Source organism: Balaenoptera acutorostrata, chromosome 1 (assembly GCF_949987535.1).
Source record: "Balaenoptera acutorostrata chromosome 1, mBalAcu1.1, whole genome shotgun sequence".
Lineage (NCBI taxonomy): Eukaryota > Metazoa > Chordata > Mammalia > Artiodactyla > Balaenopteridae > Balaenoptera > Balaenoptera acutorostrata.
This window is the reverse complement of record NC_080064.1, coordinates 51027069-51049448: the sequence shown is the minus strand read 5'-3', so window position 1 is coordinate 51049448 and position 22380 is coordinate 51027069. Positions and strand designations below refer to the sequence as shown.

The window sequence follows — 22380 nt, the reverse complement described above, 5'->3', positions numbered from 1 at the left end:
CTTAGCCCATGATAATCATGAAGTAAACATTAGCTGCTATTGTTACTGCTGCTAATTTTGTTTTTTCCCTCTGCTTCTACCATTCTTCCAGGCAAGCTGCCTGCTGTCTTTTGTGGAAAGCTGAGCTCAAGCCAGTTGACAGACTCTCATCAGAGGCTTTTGTTTCTGACCTTATGAAAGGCCTTGTGTTACACCTGGCTTTGCTGCGTTCCTGGTGGGCTTCCAGAAACATGGGACCAGACAGTCCTGCCCAGCTTTTATGGGAGTGGAACGGCTGGATCACACAGTAGGTATGAGAGTTTCTTTGTAAGAAACTGCTCAACTATTTTCCAAAGGGGCTGTGCCATTTCACGTTCCCAGCAGGAGCGTGTGAGAGTTCCAGTTCCCCATCCTTGCCGGACTTCAGCCACTCTGAAAAGCGTGTAGTGGGTCTCACTGGGGTTTGCATTTGCCTTTGCATTTCCCTTGTGAGGAATGATGCACAGCATCCTTTGTTGCTCTAGCTCGGGCCTGGGTGAAACACAGAGCTGCTACAGTCATCACCCAAAGAATGCAGCTCCAGCGACGTGGCATGGTCTGAGGGTGGCTTTTCTCTGGTTAGAGCCCAAGACTCTAGGGCTCCTGAACCCTCTTTTCCCAACAGAACAGAGATCAGGCTGCAGATCCACTCTGAGCCAAAGTGCATCCTGAAGAGCTGCTGGGAATGGATCCTGTTCTCCCCCCAAGGGCACAGGGGGCTGATAGATGGGAATGGAGAGTTCCGGAAGACTGCGTGGTGGAGGAAAGAAGAGAGGGCAAGTGTGGCTGGTTTGTATCTCCCAGGCCCCACTGAGGTAAAGCTGTTCAGTGAGACTCTCACTTCCCAGAGAGGCTGAGTGAACTCGCAGGTGTCCCCGGTAAGGTGGGGTGGGAAACAAGACTGACAGCACCTCAGACACGGGGGGCTTCTCCCAGTTAGTTGGTCCCCACTCAGCAGAGACGGATGCTGAAAGACAGCCCCACTGGACCGGGAAGGAGTGAAAGGAGACTTAGGAAAATCCAAGCGCTTGCACACTTGTCAGCGAGGGGCGTGGGTGGGGAGCAATCCAGACATACGGTCGCTAAGCATCTATTATGCCCCAGCTCTCAACTGGACAGCATGGGTCAAGGGGGGGCAATGGAGACATGGACCCACTAACGTGGACACACTAGGCAAGTCAGCTCCATCTGAGGTACAAACTGCTACCGTTAAAACACAAATAACCATACCTATTGGTCCGTGCTAGGGATCGAAAGAGCAGAACAGTAAAATATGTCAGAGTAGCTAGAGAATTAACTTGGGTTAGAAGGAAAGAAGTGACAACTAGTATTTTTATTGAGCACCTACTATGTACTATTTTTTAAATGAGGACCAAACAATTTTTAGAGATAGATTTAAATCAGTGCCTGGAATATAGTAAGCACTATATAAGTGATCGCAGACACTACTATTATTGTTGTTATTTCTTCTGGTATTCTTTTTTTTTTTTTTTTTTTTAAAGCTTTATTGGGACTTCCCTGGTGGTGCAGTGGTTAAGACTCCGTGCTCCCAATGCAGAGGGTCTGGGTTTGACCCCTGGTCAGGGAACTAGATCCCATATGCGTGCTGCAACTCAGAGTTCGCATGCGAGCCCCAGCTAAGGAGCCCATGTGCCGCAACTAAGACCTGGTGCAACCAAATAAATAAATTGATTAATTAATAATAAAAAAGCTTTACTGAGCTATAATTCGCATTCAATAAGCTGCGCATTTTTAAAACATTTGCTTTGATAAGTTTTGACATAGAGGACACCCACCAGTGAAGACATTACAATAATCAAGGTAAGTATATCCATCACCCCCAGAAGTTTCCTTGTGCCCATTTGTAATCCTACCCTGCCCACTGCCCCACTGCAGGCCACCACTCATTGTGCTTTCTGTCATTATATATTAGTTTGCATTTCCTAGAATTTTTAATAAATGGAATTACATAGTTTGTACTCTTTCTCTTTGGCTTCTCCCACTCAGCATAATTATTTTGAGATTAATCCATGTTGTATCTTATATTAATAGCTCATTCCCTTTTACTGCTTAGTAGTATTCCATTCTAACAATGGACCAACACTTTATCTATTCACTGTTGATAGACATTTGGGCTGTTTCCAGTTTGGGGCTATGACAAAACTGCTATGCGTTTCTGTACAGACATATGCTTTTATGAGTGGAACAGCTGGATCACACGGTAGGTGTACATTGACTTTGTAAGAAACTGATCAACTATTTTCCACGGTGGTTGTACCATTTCACATTCCCACCAGCAGCACATAAGTTCCACTTTCCCACATCTTCACCACAATGTCAGCCATTCTAACAAGCATGTAGTGGATCTCACTGGGGTTTGAATTGGCATTTCTCTAGTGACTAATGATGTTGAGTATCTTCTCAGGTGTTTGTCATTCAAAACCTTTTCTTTGGTGAGATGTATGCACCAACATCTGCCCATATTCCAATAGAGTCTGCTCTCCCTCTCCTCTAGGCATCTGGGAGAAGCTGTGTACCTGAAAGGGAAGAGCAAGGACTCTAGGGTCAGTCCCCTAGAGGGCTCAGACGAGCGTCCCCCCTTCCTGTGTGTCACACTGTGTGACCCACTTAACTGCTCTTTGCCTCCGTTTCCTCACTTGTGAAATGGGGAGAGTAATGGTGTCCAGTTCACAGGATTGCTGAACTGATGACATGACATAAAGGATTTAGCACAGTGCCTGGCACGCTGTAGGTGCTCCACAGATGGTAGCAGCTAACGTCTCCTTGTAATGACTGAGGCTGGACCAGGGGTGCTGAACGTCCTCTGTCCAGCACGCTGTAGAACTGTCCTGCGCCAAGTGCCCGGAGAAACACTACGCTGAGCTTCCTGAATGCACAAGCTGTCTTACTGCTCACGGAACCACATTAAACCTCTCCTTGCCAGTCGATGCCTAGCATACGGCCTGCTTTCCATGCATGTAGTTGCAGGGCCCAGGGTGAGCCTCAGTATGGAGAGACTGACTCCTGAGAACACTGATCCCAGAGGCTGACAACAGCGAGTCCTGGCGAATCATGCACAGTAGCTCAGCTCTTTCACTGGGAGGTGTAACGGTGGTCCTCTCTGTGCCTTATGGACTCCCTTCCCTCTCCACCTCTCTCAGTGACCTCTGCCAATGCCACTTGCTAAAGAGTCCAAGACAGAGAAACCTGCCCACACTCTTCTTAGCTGTGACATTCTCCCTTCCTGTGGTGCTCTCCCAATGGGCCTGCGATACCCACATCCCACCCAGGAGCAAACTGGTATTGCTGTGGGTGATGTGGACACAGAAGAGAAAGAGGAGAAGGGTGAGGCCAGGGTCTAGTGCCTGAAACTGGGCAGAAATAGCATCCCAGTGCGGGGGGGGGGGGGGGCGGGGAACTACAGTCCTACAAATAGCACATCCTACAGGAAAGCTTCCCTGTCTACTGGAAGCTTGAGTCGTCCCCTTCTCCATATTCAGCCCTAAACTTACCATCGGAATTACCACTCTGAACTGTAGTCATCTCCTCCTTGTCTGCCTTTCTCGATGAAGGCAGGCATGACACGCTATCTTATTTATCTTAATACCCTTAGTATTTAGCCGTGCACACACAAGAAAATGTTTTGGTAATGAGTGAATGATTTAATGAGTAATTTTTTTAAATGAACTTTTAATTTTACAACAGTTCTAGATTACAGAAGAGTTGGGAAGGTAGTACAGAGTTCCATAGACCCTACACCTAGTTCTGTCTACCATTAATATCTTACATTAAGTTCATATGTCACAATTAAAGAAAGATAATGATATCATTAACTAAACACCTTACTTGATTCAGATTTCCTTAGTTTTCACCTAACAGCTTTCTTCTGTTCCAGGATCCCATCCAGGATGCTACATTACATATCTCTTTAGGCGCCTCTTGGCTGTAATAATTTCTCAGACTTTCCTTGTTTTTTGATGACCTTGACAGTTTCAAAGAGTGCTAGTCAGGTATTTTGTAGAATGTCCCTCAAATGGAATTTGTCTGATGTTTTTCTTATGATTAATTAGACCGTGGTTATGGGTTTTTGCGAGGAAGATAACAGAGATAAAGCGCCATTCTCTTCACACCATGTCAGCAGTACATACTATCAACATGACTTATCACTGTTGTTGTTGACCTTGATAACCTGGCTGAAGTTAGTGTGTCAGATTTCTCCACTATAAAATTATTCTTTTTCTCCCTTTTTGTACTGTCCTCTTTGAAAGGAAGTCACCATGTGCAGCTCATGCTTAAGGAATAGGAAGTTATTGTTTGTGGATTTTTTTGATGATAGCCATTTTGACTGGTGTGAGGTGATATCTCATTGTAGTTTTGATTTGCATTTCTCTAATAATCAGCGATGTTGACTTGAGCATCTTTTCATGTGCCTCTTGGCCAGCTGTATGTCTTCTTTGGAGAAATGTCTATTTAGGTCTTCTGCTGATTTTCTGATTGGTTTGTTTTGATGATATTAAGCTGCATGAGCTGTTTGTAAATTTCGGAGACTAATCCCTTGTCGATCATGTCATTTGCAAATATTTTCTCCCATTCTGTGGGTTGTCTTTTCATTTTGTTTATGGTTTCCTTTGCTGTGAAGGAACAGGAAGTTATGTTCCACTTCCTTAAGGGGAGAATATCTATATAAATTCTCCTGCATGATAGATTAGTCTCTTCTGTTCATTTATTTATATCAGTATGGGCTCATAATATTTATGTTATACTTTGGGTTATACTCCAACACACTTTATTATTCTGCTCAAATTGTTACAGTTTTGGCCACTGGAAGCTCCCTTGGTTGGCTCCTGATAATCCCTTCAGTTTGTGGGGTTGGGGGGAGGCAGGGTTTGTTGTTACTTTGTTTTGTTTTGAGCACTATCCTACTTTCTGGTGCTACAAGATACTCTAGGCTCATCTTGTCTATTTCCAGCCCTGGTCCTAGGATCAACCATTTCTCCAAGAAGCCCTGATCCTTTTATTGGAGAATGGTATTAGAAACCAAGATCTGGGCACCAAGAGTGCTTGTAGCAACTATCTGCTAGGGTGTCCTTGTTTCTAGGCCCCCTCCGCTGTCACAGCTAGGAAATACATGTATGTTTACTAACCTGTATACCTGCACGTCTGTAAATGTTTCTATATGTATCCATCTGTAATCTACATTAAGCTCAACCTGAGTTCATCCTGATATCTTTAATTCAAATCCATTGTCACATGGATAATTCTAGCTTCAATGAATCATTTTTAACAATAATACCATATTTGGTATATGGTGCTAGGTACAGTGCCAAGCTGCTTACAAAGATTACCTCATTTAATCCTCAAAACAACGTTCTGGGTAAATACTACTGCCCACATATAATAGATGAAGACACTGAGGTACTGAAAGATAAAGTATCTTAACCTAAACTCACACAGTAAGTGGTGAAGCCAGCGTAAGAGCCTATTTTAGAAATTCCACACCCACTGCATGATAGAGAACCACCATGCCTACAGTCATCTAAGACTTTGAGAAAACTTCAGTTCTGAGTGATTTAAGATGCAGATGTAATTCCCAGCTCTTACCAGCTATCGTTCTGCTCAAACCTTACCTATCCAGTCTTCCCCACCCCCTCCCCACGGTCCCCTCTCCATCTGTCATGCTGACTAAAGACAAGTTGCCAAGTTACAACCTGACTTGACAGCTTGAGAAAAGGGGTGCTGGAGCGATGGCAGGGATCAGCTCCATCTGACCCTGTGACTTTTCAACCTCTGGCTCACCCCTGCTGTGTATGATCTTGGGTTTTGGTGAGTTGGTAGTAATTAAGTCTGAACAAGCAGCTCCGCTTTCATGCAGTTAAAAAAAGAACAGTATTTTTTTTTCCTTGTTAATTAAATCATCTACGAGGAAGATAAATGTGCAGCCCACACTCGTATCTTCTAAAATATCAAAGGCCTGATTAGTAAAGCTTATGTTCAACCTCGGGCTTTTTCGCCAGATTCCTAGAAGTAACAGGGATGTGAAGGAAGGCAACTCCTAAGTACCAATACTTGTTACATTCCTTCATTCATTCATTCTGGGTGAGCTAGAAAGAAGCAACCAGGATCAAACACAAAATATTCCTGGGAATTTTGACCCAATCAACCTACAGAATTAGAAACATAAGCAGTGAGCAGACAGGAAGAAAGAGAATCCTTCAGACCAAGTTGGAAGTCACTTTTTTGAAAAGCCCACAGACCCCTCTGGTCCCTGTGTTCTGTTCGGTGAATTTTCCCTGACAGTTGGTGGTTTTATTTGCCAGAACCACAACAAAGAGGGTCCTTGAGTTTCCCTCAGACCTGCACCTCTCCTAGACCTCACAGAGGTGTCACTGCTGTTGGCTTGCTGGGTGTCCAGCACCTGAGCCAGATCAAAGGCATTTTCCGACGCCAGCATGACCACAGTCTCGCCCTCACCACATAACATTAAAGCTGATGATTAATCCCCTTGGCCCAGAAGGTCCCTTCCCACTCCCAAGTACAAAGCGGGGTGGGAGTGGGGACTTTATTTCCAGCACAACACGACCATAATAAACTGGCATTTTATGGCCTTCATTCATTGCAAACAACTGCAGCTGCCCATCAAACTCGTTAAAGCCCAACAGTTGCTTCATGGGAGCATTTTATATCACTAGAAAAGTGTAATAAGAATCCCCACAATTTCTGAGTGTCTACTAGGTACTACGGATGTATGTACATAATTCATGTTACCCAGAAGCCCTGTAAGACTGGCATCCTCACCCTCAGTGTGACGGATGAAGAATCTGAGGCTCAGAGAACTTAAGTAGCACACCTTAGGTCACAGGGCCAAAAAGCACATAAGCAGATGTCCAAACCTACACCCATCTGACTCTGAAGCCCACGCTCTCTCCACTCCTGTACGGACACATCATAATCACTCACAACACAATAAGGCACTGAGGGGGATGCACTTGGGACTCAGACAGAGCTGGACCTGAGTTTTCAGCTCCAGCTGAATAGCTTGGTGACCTTGGGAAAATTACTGGCTTTTTCTAGGCCTTAGTTGCTTAATTTGTAAAATGGATGCTGTACAACAAGCGAGCATCATTTTCATTAAGAGACCAGGAAACTGAGACATGGGGATGTCATAGACTCACATTCATATGGATTTGCTTTTGCTCATAAATCCCAACTGAGTGGGGTAAAAATGCCTGAAATTTAGGCTTTACAGGAGAAACCAGATCAGATGTGTCCCTGTGAAAATGGGAGATGATTTAAAAAGGTTTAAAACAGTGTTCAGTGAAGACAAGCTAGCAAGTGTAGACTCATGTCGGGGGAGATAAGGTCTGACTGCCCTGGTGGGCACCTCCTGCTCAAGGCGGCCTTAGGCCTCCGTAGATCTCTCCCTTCAGTGACAGCCAAGCCTTACAATAGGGCTGCCGAGGGGAAGAAAGAGGCCAGGGCTTTTAAACTTAAAGAAGTTCCATTTAAGAGTTCGTCCACAGAAACAAACAGAAGGAAATTTTTTTGGAGGGGGTGCAAGAAGTCCAGCACTACTGTCCCTTTAGGAAGTTGTCCCTAATCCTGGACCCTCCCCAGGCAGCCACTGTGTCCTTTCTGCCCAGCAACACCAGTGCAAGTGATGGAGAGCTAACCCTGGCAATGTCACCTCGATCCATCCTCACAATACTATGAGACATGTACTACATCTCTCCACATCTCACAGATGAGGAATCTGGGGCCCAGAGGGGTTAAGTGCCTTGCTTGAGGGCCCACCCTTAGGAAGTGGAGGAACTGGGACTGCAAACCAGTCGGGCGGCCCCATCATCTTTATGAAACGTGTGAGAACCCCTGCCACCATGCCTAGCACATACTAGATGCTCAGTATCTCGAGTTCAGTCTGAATCTATCCTGTGAGGCCTTGTACCGTAATACCTGTCATCATCTATCTCACCAATGGGAGGCCCTATGTCATCCCTACGTCCCCAGGATTTAGCACAGCCCCGGCCACAAGAGCAGAGGATCACTGGATAAGTAAAGGTATCAATATTTACTCAACCAAAATATTTCATGGTACAAAAGGCTCATTGGTCCCCACGGTAACTAAACACAGTTTCTCATGGCACATAAGTCCCTCCATCGTCGTAGAGATTCTGCCCTGGGCTGTATCCCAGATCCCACTCTAATCCTTACGCATGTCCCCGCTACTCTCCCGTTTGCCTTCCTCCTCCTCCCCCACCCTCCCCTCTATTTTACTCATCTGGGAAAAATCCAAGGAGTCGTCCATCGTCCATCTTAGTTTAACAGAGTAACGACTTTTAAATAAAAATATGGTAGAAATGGGTACTTATCGAAATGGAATGCTTTCAGACTCATGCATTTAAAGAAGATATAAATTTTAGGGCAGGCACTAAATTTTAACTGCAATCTTGGAGAAAGCCTTTCCACTAATTCATGAAGAAAAATTAACAAAGTGAAAATTGCTTATCAGTGTTCTTTTGAAGTCATGATATGCAGCCTAATTCTATACATCATCAGACTGCTCCCAGGGAGATGGATTTATATTGATTGAGAGAGAGCTCAGCGGCCAAGGAAAATAGACACCCCTGTGCAGAGAAGACTCAGCTACCCATTAGGGACAGACCGTCTGGGAGCGAGGCTTGGCCATCTCTGGATCCGATTTCACCCCTTCCGCCTCGGCTCTCTAGCCAGGGTGATGTCAAAGGCAGACTCAACCCTTTTCACACTTTTTAAGAATTTGGCCCCTGGAAAAAGATCTGGCAAATCTAAGCAAGGCTATTGGAAGGAGGGCTGAACTTTCGACTAGACACAGCACGGGGGGCGGGGGGGCGGGCAGGAAGGGAAGGAACTGAGGCGGGGAGGGGCCAGCAGCTCAGATCTCCTCCCGGGCTGGGCTGTCCTCCCTGGAGTGTGGTAGCCCCGCCCTCGCCCGCTTGCTGGGCAGACTCACCCCCATGTGACAAGAAGATGTTCCACAGATGATAGCCAGCCGTGACGTCACCGGCTGTCCCTCACAGGCGAGGCCATGCCCCCTCACATCTGCTCCAATCACTCCTGTGAGAAACCAAAACAAAACAAAATCCTCTTAAAAAAAAATAAGAAGGAAAGAAAACTAAAACAAACATAAAATACTCTTTTTTTATACCAAACAACATTGAGAAAGCATTCCATGTGTAGGCCAGTCTCAAACAGAAACCAAAAGAACGTAACTGGCCTGCCAGGGGAACAGGGAAACATGTTCTGCTTTTGCTTTACTCTCGTCAGTGTACAGCCTCGAACATTGGAATAGTAATGCTAACTGTAATTAGAATAATAAAAGCAACAGCCATCAGTGATTTTTGCTCTCGAACTACCAGGCACCATGCTGAATGTTTATACGTATAGTCTCATTTTATATTAAGCCTGTCAAGTTGATATTATTAACCCCACACATCAGTGGAGGAAGGAAGGCCCACCTGTGGATGCAGTGACCCATCCAAGGTCACACTGCTAGTAAGCAGCAGGGCTGAAGGGAATCTGGTTTAACACATCACATTTCAATCTCAACGAAGGCAAAAGAATCGCTTGATGACTGGATCTTCTCGGCATCTCTGGCTCACCATTCTTAGTACTACTCATCCCAGAACTCTCGGTATAAAGGATAGAGTGACTGACAGTGAGTTTCTGTTGAAAGAATGCCAGGTGGCAGAGAGTTTCCCATAAATGGTATAAGCTCAGGCTGCTTCTCCACTCAGATTGTGTTCCTTGATATTTGCTGGGCAAGTGAAGTTATAAATGCGAGGGGAGAGTTAGAGAGACCATTTAGAGCCTTGAGTCGCCTGTCATTTACTCAAATATCCAACGAGCACTTTGTACACATAAAACGATATACTGGGTGTGATGTGGGAGCCGAAAACATGCAAACATTCCCAGCTAGGACACAGGCAGGAGGTGGAAGGCATCAGGGCAGAGCACAGAGGCCGGATGCGGGAGAGAACAGCTCCCTCCGGCTCCATGGGCTTCGGGGCTGTGCCTCCCCGCTCTCCATCTCTAATCCTCAGTGCTCCTTCCCGCCTCCAGACCTTTGCATTCGCTCTGCCCTCTGCCTGAAATGCCATTCCCCAGCCTCTTTGCCAGGTGAACTCCAATTCCTTCCTAACTCAAATGTTACTTCCTCGGGAGGCTTCCCTGTTCCTCCAGGAAAGACGCAGCTCCCAGTCCCCCCTGGGCTTCGCTAGCATACAAGACACTGGTAACTTACAGAACTACCACAGCCCGTCTGCCTCTCCTTTAATCATAGAAGCTGCAGGAAGCTGGCACTGTCTCGCCCACGTGCTTAGTCCCCCAGCACCGACCACAGTGGCCAGCACAGAGTAGAAAGTGAAAGTACCGGTGCTTGAGGATGTGAGGATAAGACGACAGTCCCTGTCCTCGGGATGCTCACGGTCCTGTGGGAGGGAGGGAGAAGCCTAGATGGAGCATTTCAATGCAGGGATCAGGATGGGACAAGAAAAACTGCAGGGCCTACAACCACTGTGGAGAACAGTATGGAGGCTGTTTAAAAAACTAAACGTAGAACTACCATATGACCCAGCAATCCCACTCCTGGGCATATATCTGGAGAAAACCATAATCTGAAAGGCTACATGGACCCCAATGTTCACTGTAGCACTACTTACAAGAGCCAAGACATGGAAGCAACCTGAAGTTTTCACCAAGTCCCCTGCTCTGCTCGGCATCGTGGGGCTGCCCCTGCAGCCCATGGTTCCCAGACACCAGGCCAGCCCTGCCAGAAGGTCTGAGGGCTGAAGGCACTGGAGAGCCAGAGTGCATCTCCCCCGCTGCCCCCGTGTCAGGTGGCTGCATCTCCTCCATGATTTCAGCTCTGCTGACAGGGCCACCAACGCTCCCACTTGGCCTGTGTTCACCGCCCCTCGCCTCTGGTTACACAACCTCCTCCTATGTTCCTCCAGCTAGGGGGTGGCAACAGCGTCCGTTCTGCTGACCCCTGGCTTGCTTCACAGGGAATATAGCCCTTCACGGCTCCTTCATAACTGGGTCACCATTTTTGTGTATTAAATTCCCTCTTTTCTATGTACTTAAGAGTGCTTTACATTTTTCTGGGAAATCCTGGGTGATAAATTTCCCCATCCAGGGCACAAAGGCTTTCGAACAGGAAGAAACCCTAGATATAATTTTAATTGAGCTCTATTTGCATGCTCTCTCTCTGCATCTGTCTCATTTAATTCTTACAACCACTGAATGTGATTGGTGTTATTATTATCCTCATTTTACAGAGGAGGAAACTGAAGCTTAGAAATGAGAAGTGACTGAACCAAGGTCACACAGCTCACCAGAAGCAGGGCTGGGAATCACATCCACGTAGTCTGATTCCGAACTGCTAGGTCTTAGGTTTTTCTCTAAGATAAAAACCCAATAACCAGGTGGATGATGTTTACTCATCTGCGTATCTCAAAATATTGTGGCCTTAAATATATTGATCCTAAGATCCTTGACAGAAAAGGGGTTGGCCATTGCGGGTCCACGGTGTTATAAGTAAGTTCAAGGAATTCCTGATGGTGACCGCCTTTACTGGTCCCACATATGTAAACCATGGACAAAGTTTATGTTACAGGGTACTTCAATCCTGAAAGGGGGTTAAACATGGGAAAAAAGAAATTTGTGGAAAATATTTCTCTGTTTCTTCTCTCGTTAGCAGATTCATTGTTGATATTACTAGGCTTAAAATCTGGGAACAAGTGTGCTACAATGAAAAAAGCATGGAATTTGAAGACAGAAAGACCTGCTATAAAATGAAGAAGATAACAATAGCACATGGTAGCTCTGATACAGAGGGAATGTTTAAAATTAAATGATTAATTAATGGTTGCTATGTCACTACTACCACCATCACTATCGCCATCAATATTATCAATATCATCTGAACTCTTTCTCAAGAGACAGTTGTATTCTTCCCACATTTTTAGAAAAAATGTTAGATAGCTAGGATAGGCTGGATACTGCATTAAAATCTTTAAATATTGTCTCATTTAATCTTTGCAACATCTACAAAATATAAATATTCTTTCTTGCCTTTGACATACACAGAAGAAGCAAAGTAACTTGCCCAAGGTCACAGAGATGTAAGACCAGTGCCAGGATATGGCACCTTGACCTTGTTCTGTCTGACCCTAAAACCCATGCTCTTTCTAGAATCCCTCACTTTATGAAGTGATACTTGTCTTATATAAAGGAAATATAGTTGGAAGTGTCAGTTCACCAGGGAAATTTAGCAAGAGCCATCGGTTTAGAGTTTGAAGATCTGGGTTTGAGCCCTGATTCTGCCACAAACCACCTGAAAGTCTAAACTGCTCCCTCACATCCCCAAGGAGAGAAATGGATCACAGATAGAGGTTCTTTTCCAGCCATTTTCAGTACATAATATACACAGTGATTCTTTTTAAATACCAAGTCCACTGTCTCCTTGCCTGGAAACAGGAGGGCAGGAAAAAAAAATCCCTCCCAAGATCCTATATTCTCAAGTCCTGAGGAGACTTAGAAAACCTCAGGCCAGGCTGGTACAACACTGGTGAGAGGCAGGTCTTGCCCAATTTCCCCTCCAGAGAGGTTCTCTGCACTCTGCCTAACTGATCTGATCCAAGAGCTGTGCAGGGCTGATGCCTCTGTGAGACCACATGAATCCCAGCCCTGACATATCTCATTTTTCCTTTGGCCACATAGAGTGCGGAGGGGCTGACCCGGGGAAAAGAGGCCCAAAGTAGGGAAAGCAACAAAGGGGAGGAGGAGCTTTCTCCTTTCTGCATAAACACATTTCACAATCCATAGAGGGATCATGGGCCTCACGTGTACATCAGGAAACAATTCCTATGACGGGGTTTTGATAAGCACAGCCCTCAGCACTGCTGGGGCCCTTCACATGACTGTTCATGTGTCAGTGAATTCAGCATTCCTCAGAAAGTTTAAAGGGCAAAATTAGCAGCTGAAGAAATAGGCACCAAAAAAAATAAAATTGTGAGATGTTCAACTGGGTCTTCCCTGAAACTTGCACAATGATCAGCTAATGGTAGTTGCTTAGTAAATTTTTTGTTGAATGGAAAACAAATAGCAGAAAAACAAGCATACTGAGTCAATGAATCAATTCAGGGCCTTTTATTTAATGACTCCTCCCCTTCCACATATACAAGAACACAGTTCATATCAAGGAATATGTTTTAAAAGCACAAAATTAAAAAGGAAAAATTAAAAGAAAAAATTAAAACTTCTTTTCCTTTATGTGCTATCTCCCTCCCTCTGCCCCATCTACCAACCATCCATCCTTCCATCCAAACATTTATTGAATATCTATTTATGTCAAAGAAAAAAGAGATTTTGCAAATGTTATGATTAAGAGTGGGTTATCCTGTAATTTATCAAGCCACAACTGCTTTGAAAACTTTAAAAGGTTATATAGAAGAAAAACATCCCAAGCTTTAGCATTTGTGCTATAATTATCTCATACTTTATAGCTATATAAAGTACTTTATAGCTTGCAAAGCATCCTTAAACACTGTACCCTTCATGTAGCTTTTAAAAAATCCTATGTGTTATTTTATTTTGAGATCACAGTTGAAGAAACTGAATTTCAGAGAGGTAAAGTAACTTACTCAAGTTTATTTAGCTACTTGGAGGCAGAAGCAGGGCTCAAACTAGGATTTTTAGTCTCTTAGTCTGAAGTTTTTTCCCTATGTTTGAAAAATAAAAAAGGTCTGCTTTGGATGGATTGGTATCTTGAAAAAGGTGCTCTTAAAATAACAACCCCAGATACCCTCTCTGAAGGAAAAAAGGACACGAAGGATTTCGAACATTACCTAAGACTGTTATCAACTTGAGACTCTTGAATCGGCCATTTGGAGGAATGAACTGACTGATAAATTCCATCAAATGAGTTGCTTGACTAAGCTGGCCAAGAGCTTTATAGGGTCCCCGGGGAGAAGGCTCTCTGGAGCCTCATGTATGCAAAGCCTCACGTATGCAAAACCTGCTTCAATAACTGTAAGCTCCCGGAATGGTAAGAATCATATCAAATGCATTTTCTCTGAAGAGGACCAAACACCAGCCTCTACACAAGAAGATACTGAATTTATTCTTTTGACTAATATTCATTCATTTTATATAGAAAATAATATATGGGTTTGGCATTAGACTGCTGTGCTTAAAAACCTGGACTCATTCATCATGGGCCCTTGGTTAAGTTTCTTATCTCCTTTATGCCTCAGTTTTCACATCTGTACAATTTGAATAGTATCCTCCTCATAGGACTGTTATAAGGATTAAATGTGTTAACATATGTAAAGTGCTTAGACCAATGCTGTCCAGAGAACATTCTGAGATGATGGAAATGTTCTCTATCTGTGTGCTCCAATAGAGCAGTCACCAGACACAGGTGGCAACTGAGCCCTTGAAATGTGGCTAGTGCAATAGAGGAACTGAATTTTCCACTTTAATTTCAGTAGCCACATGTGGCTAGTGGGTGCTGCATAGGACAGTGCTGGTTAGAGTGTGCCTAGCACTACAGGAATCCTTGCTGTTTTTATTCCTGTTGCTATTATTGTCTTCAGACTTAGGCTTGAATCCCACTGACATGTTCTTGGGCAAATGCCTTGATCTCTAGAACCTCAACTTCCATATCTGAAGATTCTGGATAACAACACTTACTTTATAAAATTGCTGTAGGGATTAAGTGAGATGTATGTGGGACCTACCAGTATGCAATAAATGGGACTATGAAATCCGGGACCTACAGGAGTGCTTGGCATAAGTGTAGAGACTTCCTACTTATTCCTGAATGGGCCTTGCTCGGCCAGGCCACTGAACATTTCCTCATGTTCTTCCTTCTTCTTAGAATGTTCTTTCCACAGTACACTCCATCCCCAAAAAATCTCCCTGGGGAACACAGACTCCATGGTGAAGACCCAGCTCTTTCATCAGAAGCCTTTCCTGACCGTGTCTTCCCCTATCCCCCTGGGCACCCCAGCCAGAGAGAACTGGCCAGGCCTCTTTCCTTATGCCCCACCCTCTGACACGGTACAGATTCTATCATTGAATCTGTAACGTATTTGTTTGCACAGCTGTCTCCTTCTACCATACTGTGAGCCGATGAAGGCCAGGGCAGACTCACCAATTTTTGTTGTTGTTGTTTAACAAAGGAATGAATGTGTGTGGCACAAGGCATGTACTGGTAAAACACAAGACATTTTCTAGATAAGGTAGGAGATTTAATCATGGGCAAATACTCCATGCCTTAAATATACCTAACAGTGAAAGATACTGAAGAGTTTTGAGGGACAACTCATGGGTGACGGTAAAACTTTTACTGGAGCCTCACAACACACCTTGTTTAGAATTGTCAGAATCACTGGTAAAGAGTAAAGGTCCTGGGCTTCCCTGGTGGCGCAGTGGTTGAGAGTCTGCCTGCCAATGCAGGGGACACGGGTTCGGGCCCTGGTCTGGGGGGATCCCACATGCTGCGGAGCAGCTAGGCCCATGGGCCACGATTGCTGAGCCTGCGCGTCTGGAGCCTGTGCTCCACAACAAGAGAGGCCACGATGGTGAGAGGCCTGCACACCACGATGAGGAGTGGCCCCCACTTGCCACAACTAGAGGAAGCCCTCACACAGAAACGAAGACCCAACACAGCCATAAATAAATAAATAAATAAAAATTAAACTTTAAAAAGAATATCACCAAAACATTCCGAGAAGCAACTGGCCCTGAATCTGATCAGGGACCACTTCTAAAAAAAAAAAAAAAAAAAAAAGAGTAAAGGTCCTATGGTCCTTCTGATTATTGAAAGATTGCTTTGTGCCTCACACTTTACAAATATTGTTGTATTAAATTCTTATAACAAGCTTGAGAGGTAGTTATTATCACACTGTTTTACTAATTCAGAAAATGAGACCAAAAGGTGTTCAAGGAACTTGTCCAAGCTCTCCCAGAGTTACAGTGGGGAGGACGGTGTCACACGCAGATCCACCCAACTTTAAATCTCATGGAGCTACAGAAACTAGTTCCTTTCTTTACAACCACTTATAAGAATTCTAAGTACTCACAAACAGCAGAGCTGAACTCAGATCTCTTTCAGGATTTATTGTTATAATCCACTAAAGCAAGCCCAAAGGGTTCATCTCAATCCTAACACATGAAAGGGAGTGAAACAGCTGAAAAGATTTCTGTGATCCCAGCGTTTAATGAAGCATCACCTTGGCTTTGAAAGAAATGCTATTTAGAATGCATCCAATCTAAATCCTAAAGTAGGTTCACCTTTTTAAAAAATCCCATGTAAAAAGTCTACAAAGAAATTTTACACACCTTGACACTGCCACCATCCCTGTCCCCTACACTCCACCCCACCACAGAGCTGGAAACATAATAGGGAAGGTCTTTGTTTAAATGAGATGCAAACAGACTTTACTAGATATTTGCACTATTTAGGGCATAATGGTGAACAATGAGGGCTCTAGAATTAGACTGCCTGACTTCAAGTCTACAAGCTGCAAGTCTTAAGCCACTGAATCTTCTTGGGCCTCAGTTCCTTCGTCTATAAAATCGGAATGATGACAGAATGTAGCTCATAGGGCTATTGTGAAGATGAGGTGAGGAGAACGGTACCTGGATCATAGTTTACTCCACATGGTTGTGCCATTGTTGTCATCACTTGACTACTCTGTCTTTGGTGTTAAGAGCAGGGCTTGGACAGCAACAGTCAGCTCTACCCACCACCAGAGCCTCCCATCAAGCCTCTTAGATAGCCTCAACCACCAGAGGGCAGACAACAGAAGCAAGAAAAACTACAATCCTGCAGCCTGTGGTCCAAAAACCACAGTTACAGAAAGACAGAGAAGATGAAAAGGCAGAGGGCTATGTACCAGATGAAGGAACAAGAAAAAACCCCAGAAAAACAACTAAATGAAGTGGAGATAGGCAACCTTCCAGAAAAAGAATTCAGAATAATGATAGTGAAGATGATCCAGGACCTCGGAATAAGAATGGAGGCAAAGATTGAGAAGATGCAAGAAATGATTAACAAAGACCTAGAAGAATTAAAGAACAAACAAACAGAGATGACCAATACAATAACTGAAATGAAAACTACACTAGAAGGAATCAATAGCAGAATAACTGAGGCAGAAGAACGGATAAGTGACCTGGAAGACAGAATGGTGGAATTCACTGCTGCAGAACAGACTAAAGAAAAAAGAATGAAAAGAAATGAAGACAGCCTAAGAGACCTCTGGGACAACATTAAACGCAACCACATTCGCATTATAGGAGTCCCAGAAGGAGAAGAGAGAGAGAAAGGACCAGAGAAAATATTTGAAGAGATTATAGTCGAAAACTTCCCTAACATGGGAAAGGAAGTAGCCACCCAAGTCCAGGAAGCGCAGAGAGTCCCATACAGAATAAACCCAAGGAGAAACACGCCGAGACACATAGTAATCAAAGTGGCAAAAATTAAAGACAAAGAAAAATTACTGAAAGCAGCAAGGGAAAAACGACAAATAACATACAAGGGAACTCCCATAAGGTTAACAGCTGATTTCTCAGCAGAAACTCTGCAAGCCAGAAGGGAGTGGCATGATATACTTAAAGTGATGAAAGGGAAGAACCTACAACCAAGATTACTCTACCCGGCAAGGATCTCATTCAGATTCGATGGAGAAATCAAAAGCTTTACAGACAAGCAAAAGCTAAGAGAATTCAGCACCACCAAACCAGCTCTACAACAAATGCTAAAGGAACTTCTCTAAGTGGGAAACACAAGAGAAGAAAAGGACCTACAAAAACAAACCCAAAACAATTAAGAAAATGGTCATAGGAACATACATATCGATAATTACCTTAAATGTGAATGGATTAAATGCCCCAACCAAAAGACATAGACTGGCTGAATGGATACAAAAACAAGACCCATATATATGCTGTCTACAAGAGACCCACTTCAGACCTAGGGACACATACAGACTGAAAGTGAGGGGATGGAAAAAGATATTCCATGCAAATGGAAATCAAAAGAAAGCTGGAGTAGCTATACTCATATCAGATAAAATAGACTTTAAAATAAAGAATGTTACAAGAGACAAGGAAGGACACTACATAATGATCCAGGGATCAATCCAAGAAGAAGATATAACAATTATAAATATATATGCACCCAACATAGGAGCACCTCAATACATAAGGCAACTGCTAACAGCTATAAAAGAGGAAATCGACAGTAACACAATCATAGTGGGGGACTTTAACACCTCACTTACACCAATGGACAGATCATCCAAAATGAAAATAAATAAGGAAACACAAGCTTTAAATGACACAATAGACCAGATAGATTTAATTGATATATATAGGACATTCCATCCAAAAACGGCAGATTACACGTTCTTCTCAAGTGCGCACGGAACATTCTCCAGGATAGATCACATCTTGGGTCACAAATCAAGCCTCAGTAAATTTAAGAAAATTGAAATCATATCAAGCATCTTTTCTGACCACAACGCTATGAGATTAGAAATGAATTACAGGGAAAAAAACGTAAAAAAGACAAACACATGGAGGCTAAACAATACGTTACTAAATAACCAAGAGATCACTGAAGAAATCAAACAGGAAATCAAAAAATACCTAGAGACAAATGACAATGAAAACACGACGACCCAAAACCTATGGGATGCAGCAAAAGCGGTTCTAAGAGGGAAGTTTATAGCTATACAAGCCTACCTAAAGAAACAAGAAAAATCTCAAGTAAACAATCTAACCTTACACCTAAAGAAACTAGAGAAAGAAGAACAAACAAAACCCAAAGTTAGCAGAAGGAAAGAAATCATAAAGATCAGAGCAGAAATAAATGAAATAGAAACAAAGAAAACAATAGCAAAGATCAATAAAACTAAAAGTTGGTTCTTTGAGAAGATAAACAAAATTGATAAGCCATTAGCCAGACTCATCAAGAAAAAGAGGGAGAGGACTCAAATCAATAAAATCAGAAACGAAAAAGGAGAAGTTACAACAGACACCGCAGAAATACAAAACATCCTAAGAGACTACTACAAGCAACTTTATGCCAATAAAATGGACAACCTGGAAGAAATGGACAAATTCTTAGAAAGGTATAAACTTCCAAGACTGAATAAGGAAGAAACAGAAAATATCAACAGACCAATCACAAGTAATGAAATTGAAACTGTGATTAAAAATCTTCCAACAAACAAAAGTCCAGGACCAGATGGCTTCACAGGTGAATTCTATCAAACATTTAGAGAAGAGCTAACACCCATCCTTCTCAAACTCTTCCAAAAAATTGCAGAAGAAGGAACACTCCCAAACTCATTCTATGAGGCCACCATCACCCTGATACCAAAACCAGACAAAGACACTACAAAAAAAGAAAATTACAGACCAATATCACTGATGAATATAGATGCAAAAATCCTCAACAAAATACTAGCAAACAGAATCCAACAACACATTAAAAGGATCATACACCACGATCAAGTGGGATTTATCCCAGGGATGCAAGGATTCTTCAATATACGCAAATCAATCAATGTGATACACCATATTAACAAATTGAAGAAGAAAAACCATATGATCATCTCAATAGATGCAGAAAAAGCTTTTGACAAAATTCAACACCCATTTCTGATAAAAACTCTCCAGAAAGTGGGCATAGAGGGAACCTACCTCAACATAATAAAGGCCATATATGACAAACCCACAGCAAACATCATTCTCAATGGTGAAAAACTGAAAGCATTTCCTCTAAGATCAGGAACGAGACAAGGATGTCCACTCTCACCACTATTATTCAACATAGTTCCGGAAGTCCTAGCCACGGCAATCAGAGAAGAAAAAGAAATAAAAGGAATACAAATTGGAAAAGAAGAAGTAAAACTGTCACTGTTTGCGGATGACATGATACTATACATAGAGAATCCTAAAACTGCCACCAGAAAACTGCTAGAGCTAATTAATGAATATGGTAAAGTTGCAGGTTACAAAATTAATGCACAGAAATCTCTTGCATTCCTATACACTAATGATGAAAAATCTGAAAGAGAAATTATGGAAACACTCCCATTTACCATTGCAACAAAAAAAATAAAATACCTAGGAATAAACCTACCTAGGGAGACAAAAGACCTGTATGCAGAAAACTATAAGACACTGATGAAAGAAATTAAAGATGATACAAATAGATGGAGAGATATACCATGTTCTTGGATTGGAAGAATCAACATTGTGAAAATGAGTATACTACCCAAAGCAATCTACAGATTCAATGCAATCCCTATCAAATTACCAATGGCATTTTTTACGGAGCTAGAACAAATCATCTTAAAATTTGTATGGAGACACAAAAGACCCCGAATAGCCAAAGCAGTCTTGAGGCAAAAAAATGGAGCTGGAGGAATCAGACTCCCTGACTTCAGACTATACTACAAAGCTACAGTAATCAAGACAATATGGTACTGGCACAAAAACAGAAACATAGATCAATGGAACAAGATAGAAAGCCCAGAGATTAACCCACGCACCTATGGTCAACTAATCTATGACAAAGGAGGCAAAGATATACAATGGAGAAAAGACAGTCTCTTCAATAAGTGGTGCTGGCAAAACTGGACAGCTACATGTAAAAGAATGAAATTAGAATACTCCCTAACACCATACACAAAAATAAACTCAAAATGGATTAGAGACCTAAATATAAGACTGGACACTATAAAACTCTTAGAGGAAAACATAGGAAGAACACTCTTTGACATAAATCACAGCAAGATCTTTTTTGACCCACCTCCTAGAGTAATGGAAATAAAAACAAAAGTAAACAAATGGGACCTAATGAAACTTAAAAGCTTTTGCACAGCAAAGGAAACCATAAACAAGACGAAAAGACAACCCTCAGAATGGGAGAAAATATTTGCAAACGAATCAACGGACAAAGGATTCATCTCCAAAATATATAAACAGCTCATTCAGCTCAATATTAAAGAAACAAACAACCCAATTCAAAAATGGGCAGAAGACCTAAAAAGACAATTCTCCAAAGAAGACATACAGGTGGCCAAGAAGCACATGAAAAGATGCTCAACATCACTAATTATTAGAGAAATGCAAATCAAAACTACAATGAGGTATCACCTCGCACCAGTTAGAATGGCCATGATCTAAAAATCTACAAACAACAAATGCTGTAGAGGGTGTGGAGAAAAGGGAACCCTCTTGCACTGTTGGTGGCAATGTAAATTGATACAGCCACTATGGAGAACAATATGGAGGTTCCTTAAAAAACTAAAAATAGAATTACCATATGACCCAGCAATCCCACTACTGGGCATATACCCAGAGAAAACCATAATTCAAAAGGACACATGCACCCGAATGTTCATTGCAGCACTACTTACAATAGCCAGGTCATGGAAGCAACCTAAATGCCCATCAACAGACGAATGGATAAAGAAGTTGTGGTACATATATACAATGGAATATTACTCAGCCATAAAAAGGAACGAAATTGAGTCATTTGTTGAGACGTGGATGGATCTAGAGACTGTCATACAGAGTGAAGTAAGTCAGAAAGAGAAAAACAAATATCGTATATTAATGCATGTATGTGGAACCTAGAAAAATGGTACAGATGAGCCAGTTTGCAGGGCAGAAGTTGAGACACAGATGTAGAGAATGGACATATGGACACCAAGGGGGGAAAACTGCGGTGAGGTGGGGATGGTGGTGTGCTGAATTGGGCGATTGGGATTGACATGTATACACTGATGTGTATAAAACTGATGCCTAATAAGAACCTGCAGTATAAAAAAACAAACAAAACAACTAATACTAAACTTTCATTGGGTTATTTGTATGGAAATATGTTAATATAAATGTTTCAGACATTACATGAAATTTCTAAAAATGTTATATTTGTATTTGTATGGAAATATGTATGGAAATATGTTAATATAAATGTTTCAGACATTACATGAAATTTCTAAAAATCTTATATTTGTATTTGTATGGAAATATGTATGGAAATATGTTAATATAAATGTTTCAGACATTACAGGAAACTTCTAAAAATCTTATATGTTCTGGTATAAGGTTATAAGTAATAATCCTAGTTATTACTTTAAAATGTATATCTCAGAAATAACTAATTTTCTTGTCAACTGCATTATTATGAACTTTCATCAAATCTTTAACCATGGTCATTTTTAAGTCTTCTGTCATTTACAGACAGTTCTGGGTGTACTCTGATGATTTTGCAAGTATGTTCCTATAAAAGGGTTT

At 42.4% G+C, this 22380-nt stretch overlaps 1 protein-coding gene across 12 annotated transcripts in view; it reads right to left on the bottom strand.

The window, feature by feature from the left end:
* The window catches only part of FGGY (FGGY carbohydrate kinase domain containing), a 434091-nt gene that overhangs the window by 181283 nt on the left and 230428 nt on the right, over positions 1-22380 (bottom strand). For 10 of the 12 annotated variants that reach the window (XM_057531672.1, XM_057531675.1, XM_057531680.1 and 7 more), the window contains one exon: positions 9005-9108. In XM_057531672.1, the coding sequence (XP_057387655.1) occupies positions 9005-9108 (104 nt within the window). Of the gene's footprint in view, positions 1-9004; positions 9109-9509; positions 9636-10294; positions 10315-22380 lie in introns of those variants that run through there. The other 2 variants (XM_057531720.1, XM_057531700.1) reach the window with 2 other exon arrangements.